Here is a 13,447-nt window from a genome sequence, read left to right as displayed (position 1 = left end):
TAAATATCTTTTGAACTGTCCTTTCTTCACCTCTGTTACTACTACTGCCTTCCTAGACCATCACAAAGGCTTTCCAATAGGACTCCTTGCTTCTTCTATGAATTCCCTTAAAAATAACTTTTACAGGGAGCAGAGCCATTTTACAAATCTGCTGCTATACCTCCCTATTTAGATACCCTAGTAGTCTCTCTTCACAACTGCATTTCCTGCCCCCTTTCCGTTCGTCCTTACCATGGTGGTCTGTCTGCAGCCAGTCTCCCATCCCTGTTGTACTTTTTCTGTCCAGGCCCCGTTTTCATGCCTTAGGTGTCAAAGGGATTCCAAGCTTTGCTTTCCAAGCCTTTCTCAGGTGTTCCTTTTGACAAAGAGGATGTGCTAACCACTCTAAACCTCTTCTGTACGTGGACTCTTACTATAGTTGGCTCTTTTTTTTTTTTTTTTTTTTTGGTCCACTTTAAGAACAGACATTTGTATCTCAAGGCCGAACAGAGAACAAGACACACAGAACATGTTCAACTTACCTATACAAAACACCAAGAAAAGCTACACTGAATCCAGTGTGCTTATACTGTTTATTTGCCCAGAGCAGCTAGAGTCCACGAACAGCTTTCATGAAACAGATGGAGGTTGGCAAAATAATGGGGAGGGGACAACAGCAGACAGACCTGAGTAATCAATGCTCACGACTGACCTGACTACACGATGGGGGAAGGCTGGATCAATGCTAGCTGTCTGCTGAGTGAGTCTGCCCCAGAGGCTCACCAGCATTGTACTGAACAGAACTACAGAACAACAAGGTTCTTCATCATTGTACTCAATTTTCTATTCTTTTCCCCAAAGAAAGTAATAATTACAAAATGCAGGACTCTTCAAAAATAGCCTACATTAGCTTTTATTTTTCCATTATGGGCCCAGTGTGCCTTCAGCCTTCTTCCACTTTATCAGCAGGGAATCTCATTTCCTTCTCACACTACGAGTTTTACAGTGCCTCAGTGAGCCTTAAGTGAGATGGATATTGTAGGGAGTGAATTGTAGACGGACACAATGAGAAACACTGAAGATCACACACATTCTCCCATCTGGGCTGTTCTGTTTCTGTACACAAAAGTACAGCTGCAATGGGGTGTGTGCAGAATAAAACCTCAACTTCTAAACTGATACCCAGTGTTTGCTATTCTAAGGACATATAGGTCAATTACTGCTTGACAGTAATTCCTTGGCCTGCTGAGGAGTGTCCCTTACTTCTAGTTACAGAGGTAAGATTCCCCCACTGGATCCATGTAGGTGATGTTGTTACAACAGCCTTCAAAATAGGCGAAATGTTAATATATGCAGCTGTCTGGGCCTCCACACTGTAGATGCTGAGGACGCCACATTGTAGGACTCTGCTCTGAGACTTGTCAGGCTGGTCGGGTATTTTAATGCTTAAATTACTACAAAAATGTTCACATGGCTAAGAAACTCATTTGGAACCTAGGAGATATTTGAGAAGGCAGTGTGTAAATCTTTAACATTTGATTTGTGATTTAGAGCAGCTCAGGACCCAGGTTAGGAATTCAATAAACGTGAACCCAAACCTGTAATGCCCAATATGTTCTCTTACCTCATTAATATTGAAGCTCTGCTTTTTTCATATTAGGCAATCTATTTCGGTCCAAGTTCTTTCTTCTGAGCATGTTCCCAGCTGAGTCTGACACTTCTGCATGCCTCGAGCCATGAAGTGAGGCGCCCACTAACCTAGGATGGCCATATATGTGTAGCTGGCTCCTGGTCACCCACCTTCTGTTATGTTTCTATGTTGGTCATATTTGCATTGAATTATTTGTGTGGGAATGGTTTCCCATCTAGATTTTCCCTTACTACTAAGCTAGTAATTAACTGCCTGTGTGGATAGTATGAGCTCGTTGTAAATTCCTACCGATAACAGCTATTCCCCGTAATGCTTTTTCATTTAGTGTCTTGCTTTCTCAGCATCTATCCAAATAAGACAAATTGGGATTTGAGTAAAAAGTGCAATAAAAGGCACTGGTCTCCACAATTCACCTCAACTTTATTACAAGCTTTTAACAGGTCTGCGGTGTAGGTGGAGAAGTGAGCAGCCTCGATGGGCTAACAGGGAAGTCCCATGCCTTCGGAGCTGTGCATTGCCTGGCACTGGGAACCAAGACCTGTACTATGAAAAGAGAAGACATCTACTGCCTCAGCTTTGAACTTCTTGAGGGGAAAAACACTCAGAAAGTTAGTTGCAGTTTTAGATATGTAACACATTAAGCATCGTCTTTAAAGTAACATCATCTAAATTTAACATATACTTTCTTGGCAGCATTTGTTCAAAGATTATCTCATTGAGATAAATGAAAAAAGTCTTAATGACACTAAGCAATAATCTACCAGTTATCTACCCAATCTCCTCTAGGCAAAAGGCAGTACACGAGGGGCTAGCTTACTGGCTCAAGTACAATAATGGGAGGGGTACGGCTTAGGAGTCAGCCTGTCATGAAAGTGGAGTCTCTCTAAACCAGGCCATCCTCTCTGGCCTCCATTTCCTTTAGTGAAGGATGATGAAGGCCCTTCTACTGACCTTAGCCTTTTAGGATGATTGGCTAGTGGCTACTATGATTCTTTGAAAGACAAAGAAGGCAATGGAGATTTTACTTGGATAGCAGGGAGGTTTAGTTCAAGTTTAACCTTATGTTTAGTTTTATTTAGAGACCAGGAAATAAGTCATGGGCTGGAGTACAGCCAGTGTGCAGCTCACCCAGACAGTCTGGTCTGCTGGGTGGTAGTCTGCCAAGATGAGAGAATAAGAGAAAACATAGATGAGGAACAAAACATGGGAACTGAAGGTAACCGACTGTGTGGGAATCAATTTTGCTTTTCTTTTACTAAGACATTTACTTTATTAAAAGTGGACTACATTCACTGCCTCCCCATTTCTTATCCCGCTAACTTGCTGGGTTGGTGTCCAACCCCACTATTACACGTGGCCTTGTCTTGAAACAGGCTCAAGCTCTCAGCCTGGGGACTGCCTTTTGTGACTAGGGTTCCAATTGTTCCTGCTGTGAGTCACATCTCTGTGTATGTAGGCTTTTCCTCACATTTTTCTCACAGACCCTTCCACCAACAGTCTCATACAACCCATTTAGTCTGAATAAAATCAAGATACTGGGGGACAAGAAAGCTTCTTCTAGGTGTTCGTGTTTCGCTGTTGAGCCTGTCCACCTTGGCTGCCATTTGCAGGATTCCCAGACAATGCATCCCTTGAATTCATAGCTCACTGAATGGTGCTGCCATCCTTTTGGGGTTGTCCTTCCTAGAGGTTTATGACTGCTGCTACATCTAGCACTTACTATACAAGGCTCACACCTTCACAGCCCTGAACCACACACCCCTTCTTTTCCTTGGTCCTGTTGCAGTGTGGGTGGACTTGAAATTACCTAGACTCTTGCAAAAACTCACCAGTGACCCCAGCTTGCATTCTTTTGGACCCCTCCCAATATAATTTTCACCAAAATCATTAATTTTGTGTTAGCCCCCCTGTTTGAACCTTCATTATAGTCTGTCTTATATAAGAGTTATGTTTTTGGCTTTCTCACTGCATTATAAGCTCTATGAAGACAAAGTCTTGCATTATGCATATGTATTGATGTAAACCCACAAAGTATCATAATGTTCTATATTGTTTTTTTGAAAGGTCATGAAATATTTCACCCAATGCCCACTATTATATATTGTACTAGGTTCTAAGCACATAAGTATTAAAAAGCCCTGGTCCTTGTAGTAGGTGTCAAAAGTAATGGTGGGTGAGAGACACATGAAAGTTTCTATATTGTGTAATGGAATTACTGCTTATTTGTACAACTTAGTGTGATAATATTATGCACATATTAAGTTTTTTTTTTTTTAAAAGACAGAGTCTAGGTGTCTAGGCTGGGCTGAAAACCAGATCTTCCTATTTCAGCTTCTCAAGTACTGGGACCACAGGTATCGGCCAACCATGCCCAGGTATCCTGTAACCCTTTTCTCTCACAATGGCTTTATTATGGTTTGACTATGACATGTTCCAGTGGGGTCATGCATTCAAACATGGGGTCCCAGCTGTTGGAGCTGTTTGGGAAGCTGTAGAACTTTTGTGGGGCTTCAGTAGAGGAGGGGGGTCATTGCGGGGGAGGCAGTGAAGTTTACAGCCCAGCCCTGCTTCTGTTCATTTTTCTCTGTTTGCTAATCTAACAAGACACAAGCAGGCAACATCATGTTCCTGTACCGCCGCTGCAGGCCACTCCTATTGCTATGCCTTCCAGTTATGATGGGCTGGTATATCCTCAAACTGTGAGCCAAAATAAATCCCCTTTCCCTTTAAGTTCCTTCTGGTTTGGTAGTTGGTTCTAACAATGGGAAAAAGTAACTGATGAAAAATCAACAAGCAAACAAACAGTGAGAAGTAGGGTAGCTTCTGGGAGGAAGCTGATCTTTTCATTCTTTAGAATGAGCTGCAGGCTAGAGAAACCCAGGATTTTGTAGGCAAAGGTCAATAATTGAGGGTAATATAGACTTTAGTGAGTCAGTCGGGTTGGGATTTCAGAAGACCAGAATGTCAACAGCAAAGCATGTAGCCTATGACACTGTATCCTTGCTCACTGGCAGAGAGCGGTTAGGTTGCATAGAGGACAGGTAAGGAGGCCAGGACAAGGGCAGCTTTCACGGCTGAGGAGCTGAGCCCGGAGAGACTCAGCTCTCTGCACTGGCACGTGGCATTAGTTGGGAAGTTGCAGAACTTGTAGCATGAGGGCCTCACTGCAGGAGTGGGTCACTGGGGGGTGGGCCTGGAGGATTATAGCCCAGTCTTGTTTCTAGCCCTAGTCTCCCTGTTTTCTGGTTCAGTGAGATGTGAGCAAGTAGAATCCTATTTCTGCCACCAAAGCCACAAACTGCTCTAGCCATAAAGCCTTCCCTCCATGTCAGACTGAAATCTCAGACAGTGAGTCAAGATAAATCTGTCCCCGCTTAAGCTTACGGAGCTCCTCACATATACTTGGCTCTAGTGACAGAGGACGGTATGTAAGTCTTAAATATAAGACTTAGGAATAAACTGCTATCTACTTTACAGAGAGACACTAGACTTAGAAAAGGCATGTACAAGGCCAAAACAAAAACAAAAACAAAAACAAAAAACATAGCCAGTCTGCAACTAAACTCTAAATTAAACCAAGTTCTTCTGACTTAAAACCTAATTCTTAACCACTTTGTCAAAAGGCCTCAAAAATTCTATATGGAAACCACAGTGGGGTTGCTGCTACAAATACAGCTTTCCAGAGGTCACTGTCAGCAATTCTGATTCTGTAGGTAAGGAGGTGGTCCTTAGTGAGGGTCCCTCAGGTAGTTATCGAATAGGTCATCTGTAGATCAGAAGGCTGAAATTCTTCATTGAGTCACACTGTCTCCCAGGAGAAGGGCAGTGCACACAGAAGAACCAGCGTGTGCAAATGCTGAGGAACATGAAGTGGGAACTATTTATAAGTTATGTGAGAGGGCAGGACGACAGAGATGAGTAACAAGGATAACTAAGGGTACCTGTGCTTTTAGGAATCTCGACATGATGATCTACAACCTCAAATGCTCTAGCCTGCCCCTGCCACTGAATAATTACAATGTTATCTTTTAACAAGATCAATATCACCTCTAATGACCATCACTCTCACATCTGAGTCAACTGTATACTTCTATTCTATAGGTCATTTTAAACAAAGGTGTGTTCCTACTCTTTTGTATTCTAGGCCATTTAAAATAAACATTTTTCATCTTATATAGTCTTTATATTCACCAATTATCATGGTTACATTTAATTAGGATAATGTGCTTTAATTTATTAAACTGTTTCCTTTATATCAGTAGGAATTAATATCCTTAATATCCTTAATTTGTTTCTAATTTTGACATCAATGAAATTCTTGAGGTTGCTCCAATTTTTAGCATTTTGTTATAATCTTAAGAAAAAAGGATGTTTACATCTTTGAAGTAATGAGAAAGAAAATATCTGTGTACAGAACCTATCTAAATATGCTAATGCCTACTCTTAAAGGACACTAATGAGTAACCTATACAGTGTGGACTGCTTTCCCTGTTCCACTAACAACAATACATTATCTCATTGTATTTTACATGCACTCTATAGTTTATGAAAGCAGTTTCACTACATAGCCATGTGCATTATAACAATTTTATGAGGTAGGCATAGCATCCAGTTTCTGCTGATGTAAAAACGGAAAAAAGTTCCTTGACCTGTTTAATAATAGAGATAAATTTCAGAATATGGGCCCAGATGACTTCAAAATTCTTTATTCTGTATTAAAATGCCTTTTAGTTTAAGATAAATCAAAATAAAGTCATTCTTGATGAATAAAAATTAGGATAGATGATAGGGAAATCCTCAAATTTAGTGAAAATTCCAAATTAAAACCACTCATTTTAGAACAAAGACCAACATCAACACCTGTTATAGATTGTACTGTCTCCCAGAGACAAGGGCTATAAGGAGACAATTACGGTTAAGCAAGTTATGAGCAGGAGCCTAAATCAATGTCAGTAATACCCTCATAGTAGAGAGACACCTGAAGGCTCAGCAGCTTTTTCTGTGATGTCAGGATGCATTGGAAAGGTGGCTGTCTCTAATGCCTATGAAAACCTTCACCAGAAACCAAGTCAGCCACAACCCTGACCTTGGGTTTTCCGGACTCTAGAATTTGGATAATTAAGTTATGGAGTCTATGACAGCTTTTCTATCAGCTTACGTAAACAAAAACCATAGAAGTGCCATTCTAACAATATATAGTAAAGAATGCTCTAGAAACTGCCTTAGAACTAAGTAATGCTGAAAGTACTTAAAATGCATGTGAGAAAAAGCCTTGGTAAGTGTGAAGTGACACCTCCAGCAAATACAGATGTTAAAGGAAATGGTGGTGAGGCCTCTGATGCAGATGAAGAACACATCATTAGAAACTCCTAGGAAGGTGACCCACGTCATAAAGTGGCAGAGAAGTGGAGACTGCACTGTGTTCTCGTGGTTTGCTGAGGAAAGAATGTATGAGAGATAAAGTTGGAATTTTAGTTGGGATGTTCAAGTCAGGTGGTAAAGGAACACCTTGGTCTCTACTGACTGATTACAGGACAATAGGAAAGGGGAAGGAGATGCCGATGGTTTGGTCTGCTCACAGTGTAAAAGGCATGCATGTTTAGTCTTTTGTTTTGTTTTGTTTTGAGACAAGATCTCACATATCCTAGTAGGCTGGCCTCAGACTTTGCAGCTGAGTTGAGGATGGCTTGTAAGCTTGTTCTTTACGGGGCACTAAGGGTGTGCTCTAGACAGCCATTTGGTAAAGAGGTCCTAGCAGAAGTCAGGCATGAGCACCAGGCTATATGAGTGCAGAGAGCTGGTTTGGGTGCAGTTTTGTCCAAAGCAGATGCAGAGAGCAGAAGGGCATGAAGAGACTCCCAGCTATTCTTAATTCTACGGGCCTGAACCATGGAGCTCTTTGGCTGCTCATGTGCATTATTCTGTAAGGAAAAGGAAGAAAGTCATGGAAGTGATAAAGAGATCAAGACAATTGCTGGAGAGATGGCTCAGAGGTTAGTGGCATTTACTGTTCTCAAAGAGGACCTGGCTTTGGTTCCCAGCACCCGCATCAGTCAGCTCACAACTATCCGTAACTCTCCAATTCCAGGGAATTAAGTGCCTTCTTCTGGCTTCTGTGGGCACTCACACACATTGACTGCACATAAACTCATGTGGGAACGTAAGCATGCCACATACATATTACAAAAAAAAAAAAAAAACCTTAAAAAAATCAATGTTGTTCTTCTTACTAAGGGTCCAGTGGATACGGCTGTTTCCTTTTAGGTGTCAACAAAGGATGAGCCTGTTTCTCTAGATTTAGAGAGCTAGAGGGGAAATAAATAGTGTCTCCTTTTCGAGAAGCTATATGAGCAACAGAGTGTGAAATGAGAGCATCTCGAAGAGTTACGGGCACTTGAGACTTGTAGATTTGGACTTGGGTACCCATCTCTCCTTCTTCTCTTGCCTCTGATTCCTCACGTTTCAGGATGGAATGTCTAGCCTAGGCCTGTGCACAACTGTATCTGGAAAGCAAATAAGTTGTCTAGCTTTACCAGGGTCACAGAGAGCAGCGCTGCATTAAAGTTGACCTTAAGTTTCATTCATATCTCATTTAGAGAACTTGTAGATGGGACTTTAAATAAGGACTTTAGAGTTGATCCTTGGGAATAAGACTTTCTTTTTCTTTTCTTTTTATTTATTTATTCGATATATTTTTTTATTTACATTTCAAATGATTTCCCCCCTTTTAAGGAAATTGCCTGTGTATTTGTCTGTGACAGAGACATGAGAGTGAGGGACGGAGGATAGAATCCTATGGACTAAACTGTGTTTCCTTCTAACTTACATGCTGAAGCTCTGAGGTGCAATGAGGCCATATCTGAAGATACATCCCACAAAGAGATACTTAGGTAAGTCATACGGTTGGGACCTGGATACAATAGGACCAGTGATGTTTTAAGAAAAAATACCTCTCTTAGTGACTCACATCATGTGTGAAGACTCAGAGAGAATAGTCCTTATCAAAATAACCAACTTAGAACTCTGACTGGATTTTTCGGCTTCTAGAAACATGAGAAAATCAATTTCTATTGTTGGGCTAGGGGTTTTGATTGGTAGTCAGGTGCTTACCCAGTACACATAAGACCCTAAGTTCAATTCCTAGCAACATACACTCATACACATAACTGCTTATTTAAGCCTCCTAATTAATCTATGATATTCTGTTATGGCATCCTGAAAAAAATGACACAAAGTGAATATTTAAATAGCTTAACACTGAAGTGAATATGCAGGTATGATCCTTTACCTTTCAAATGGACTTGCTTTGCAATATTTTAAGAGACAAGCCCTATCTATTAGGTACTCTATATTCACTAATATGGGAAGGGATATTTTAAGAAGACAAACAGTAAAGAGGTTTGTCTGGGCCAAACATTGGTTTTATTTGTTCAGCTTTGCAAATGCAGGGGTCTCAGAGTTCTTAGAATTTATCCCTTTAAGATTGTAAATCAATTAGGTGCTTCTGGAAGTACCCAGAAAGTCTTCAAAGAGACATTTATATTCAGTCTTTAGTGTAAAACACCCTTTCCCCAACCTGACAACAGCTCCCAGTATATAATCACTTACCACCTGTTCTTTTGAGATTGCTTTTGTATTATTACAAGCAAAGAAATCAATAGTACACCATTGATTTAGGAAAGAGACAAGATTGTGCGGCAATAATACATAAAGTTAGTCAAGCCCCACTTCTCAATTGTTTTGAAAGAACAGATAGTTTTATGTCCCTTTCTGAAATAGGTACTCATTCTGCATTGGTGATCTTGTAGCAATAAAGACTCAAGATAGATAAGGTACTATAACCTCAATTGATATAATAGCTCTTGAGAGTTACACAGAATCTCAAAATGCCTTTTTATACTCAACAGTAATATATTAACTTGAGTCCATATCTTGTCTCCACAGTTTACCCCTTGGTTTAATTTTAAAAGTGTGGGCTGCAGTAGCAGCAGGTCAAGACCATCAGAGGTGGAGGTGGTGAAACTGAAGACCTAGCCTGATGAAGAGCTGGTCCAAACATGTATGTCTTGATAGGGAAGTAAGGCCAATTGTTTACCTTACCCATTCATTTACTAAGAAACCATCTGGTCTTTGTAAGCTAAATGAACATGTAAAAGTCATTTAGATATGTTAATTGGTTTTAAACCAGTGAATAGAATCAGTGAAAGCAGGTGGTGGGAATGGAGAGCATTATACTGAGCCTGTGCTCTGAGCACCTTTCATGTGTCTTATCTCATTGGTCACCACTGGAGTCCCATAAAGTACATGGCTTACCCCTTAAACATCTAAAGAAGAGGAACTCTCTTTACCTCTCATAAAGTAGGGAAGAAGCCAAAGGCAGCTCACTTACCAAACAGCCCCAAAGACAGCTGTTGTTACCGACAAAGCTACTAGGTGGTAAAGCCAGGATCAGAAGGCAAGCCTTTGGGAGCTCATAGTCCACACCATAGTCATTACTTTTATGGGACTTGTGGTTGGTTGACTGTTGCAGTGAGTATAACTGGACAAAAATCCTCAACGGCAAGTGGCCAGAGTAGCCCAAAGTAGTGGGCTGTCTGGAATGGTTGACATGTGTTTAAAAAAGTAATAAACATGGCAAAGTACAGGCTGCATAGTCAGAAATATCTGAGGTATGTGTATGTGTATGTGTGAGAAAGAGAGAGAGAAAGAGAGGGGGCGGGGAGGGAGAGGGAAAGAGAGAGGGACAGGAACAGGGAGAGGGAGAGGGAGAGGGAGAGGGAGAGCTCATGAGCAGGAGTCCATATTTGCCTTTCCCCCTCTGGGTCCCAGGGATTGAACTCATCAGACTCAGTCAGCAGACCAGGTAGCAAGTATCTTTGCTCAAAGAGCCGTTTTGCTGGCCTGATATCTCTCCTTAAATCCTAGCTCTACTCCTCGCTGTGTGACCTCAAGCAAGTTAGTTACCTCACTGAGCAAAACCCTCCTCATGGTGAGAAAAGCATGAAATGAACACTGAGTATTAAGTTCCTTTCCCATAAAAGTGTTTCCCAGGAAGCACACAAGCTACGGGGGAGGGGTAAGCAAGGATCTCTTACTTGGTAGAGAACAAAGACAGAAACATGGGGTGAAGGGACACCACAGGGCTTGTTTTCTTAGGTAACCACTGCAAACTGCCAAGGCTTATTTCTTCTGGAAGAATCTGAGTTAGAGTCTGTGATAATTCATGTTCATTCTCAATGTGAAGGGATTTATAAATACCACACAGAAATACCTCTGGGTATGACTCTGAGAGTGTTGGCAGAAAGGTTTAAAAGACTAGGAAAGATCCGCCCTGATTGTAGGGAGCAGTGTAGGCAGCAGCGTCCCATATAGGCTGGGGTCCCAGACTGAAAAAGGGATAAAGTTAGGTGAGCATTAGCACTCCCCTCTCTGCCTGCTGACTGAGAAGCAATGTGACCAGCCGACCTGCTAGGCCTTCAACACTGTGACAGACTGTATCCCAGCTAACCAAGAGCCAAAATCAAACTTCTATCCATTAAGTTGTTTCTGGTCAGGTATTTGGTCTCAGTCCTTCCAGATTGCCACAGAATGTCAGCTTCCCCATATTTCCTTAGTGTCTTTTTTTCCTTTCAGTCATAAACCTGCGTATTAGACCATCTGCTAATATAGGAAGCTCACTCGCTTTCATACAATGGAGGAGAGAAAGTGGGAAGGAAGAATGAATCGGCTTTGGTAACAAGATGCTGACTAAGATTAAGGGACGGCTAGGCACTCAGGAGAAAAAGGCCTCTATGAGTTTGAGGTCGGCCTGGAGTATATAGTGAGTTCAAGGTCAGACGAAGCTACATGGGTAAGATCCTGTCTCAAGAAGAATGAGGGAAATATTAAAGTGAGATTTTCAGTGTTTTCCTACCTTGACTGCATAGTTACTGAGTGGATCTTTTGCATACGAGGCAGTGTAGTAAACAGCATCTCCAGCTTCGCAGCACGGCTTGTCGCTGGTTAGCCTGAAGTCTGACCAGCTGTCCACTCCGAAGCGGAGCTGGTCTTTCTGCCCAGCCATGAAGAGGTCTTCACATTTAACTGCCAGTCTCTTCAAGGCATCTGTATGAAGGCTTCGGAGCTTACCTACCACTTCCTCCCGATTGTCAAGTCCTCGATAAAGTGCTTGTCTCTGTGGCTTCTGGATGCTTCGAGTCTGTCTACAGGAGAGACCACGTCGGCTAGAGAGTGATTCCATACTGTTGGAAAATCTGTCCTTAACACTGAGAGTGGTTAAGCTGGAGACACTGTTTGCTGCTGAAGGAACAGGTCTCTCCTTATGCAACGGTCTCTCCAAAGATTCATAAGACTCAACGTCCAGTCCCTTGAGTTCATAGCTAATAGAAGACCCAGCACTGCTGGCATCCCAGTTGGGATCAATATCATAGGTGGGATTAGCCATGACGCAAAGACTACTTTCCATGGATTTCTGAAGGTCTTTGGAGATTGGCTCTGTATTGGCTCGTATCATTTTCTTTGGCAGTGGGGGTGGTGTGGGTTGGGAAGCATTCAATACTTCTTGGTCTGTCTTCTCTCCAAAGGCAATGGCATCATCCAATGCTCCCTTGGGATGCCGTGGGTGCTTGGGAGGTATCATAGCTGCTCTAGATTGTCCTGCATTGTTTTTAAAGAAAGAAGAAGAGAAAGAATGAAACATGTCAACCTTATTTCATAATTTAAACAGTAAGAATATATGACACAGGCATGGGGAATCTAGCAATCATCAGCGCTTTCACTGAGATGAAATGCGAAACCAAGAAACAAGTGCCTGAATATTGAAGGTATGAATCTGAAGCTCGACTGGAGTAACAAAGATGAATCATGTCTCAGCATTTCTCTGTCAGAGTTTAGGTGGTGAGCTTTGTTTTCAAAAGGAATCCACATTCTCCAGTCCTGTCTCCAATAATATCGTTAGCCGTCGCCACACCACAGTACTAGAAAGGAGAGATATTAGAAACATCTGCATGTGACAGTAGAGATGACAGCACTTGTGGATCAAGAAAATGCCTGGGAGTCCTACTGAAAACAGAATTGAAACTAGCAATGAAACTACCGCATAGAGCCTGACAAAAGATTCTTCTGTTTCTTTTAGTATTCCAATTTTGCATTGTATATAGCACCTGACACTACACATATGGACATATAATTTATGGATCTAATTTGTTATGTTTAGAGGGCAAAACACTTGTTCAATGGTACTTTGTTTCTTACATAATGGAGAGAAGACATTAATTTCTAAAGATAGAAATATGTCATCAAAAGTTCTACAAGAGTACTAAGATTAGTCATGTTTTTAAAATGAGGCCTGTCCTCAAGAGATAGAGGGAGAACATAATGTCTGGTTATGGATTGCATTATGCTGTGGTACTGACCCCTGGTATCTAGGACTAGATCCTCATTTGGAAATCGGAGTCTTGGCTCATATGATAAAGTTGAGGTTAGGGAAGGCTCCAATCAAATATAGCTGGTATCCTAGTAAGAAGAAAACACAGGGTGAAGACAAATAAGGAGACCACTATATGGTGACAGGGGCAGGGACAGAAATGATTTAACTGTAAACCAGGAATGCCATAGATGGATAGCCATCATTAATGTCAGGCAGAGGCAAGAACAGATTCTACTTAAGAGAAGCATGGTTTTGTGGACAGAAGTTTCAGGTCCCTAGACTTCATAATTGTCAAATATTAAGTTTCTGAAGTATTCAGCAACCTATTTAAGGTGCTTTATTACAAGAGTCCTAGGGGAAAAAATACATTTTCCTACTTAAAATCACAC

At 41.5% G+C, this 13,447-nt stretch overlaps 1 protein-coding gene across 2 annotated transcripts in view; it reads right to left on the bottom strand.

The window, feature by feature from the left end:
- Peak1 (pseudopodium enriched atypical kinase 1) overlaps positions 1–13,447 on the bottom strand; it is a 233,758-nt gene that overhangs the window by 13,053 nt on the left and 207,258 nt on the right. For both annotated transcript variants that reach the window (XM_052188279.1, XM_052188278.1), the window contains exon 6: positions 11,544–12,286. In XM_052188279.1, the coding sequence (XP_052044239.1) occupies positions 11,544–12,286 (743 nt within the window). The remainder of the gene's footprint in view (positions 1–11,543; positions 12,287–13,447) is intronic.

Source organism: Apodemus sylvaticus, chromosome 7 (genome assembly GCF_947179515.1).
Source record: "Apodemus sylvaticus chromosome 7, mApoSyl1.1, whole genome shotgun sequence".
NCBI classification, from domain to species: Eukaryota; Metazoa; Chordata; class Mammalia; order Rodentia; family Muridae; genus Apodemus; species Apodemus sylvaticus.
Note: the sequence above shows the minus strand (reverse complement) of the source record. Positions and strands in the feature narration are given on the sequence as shown.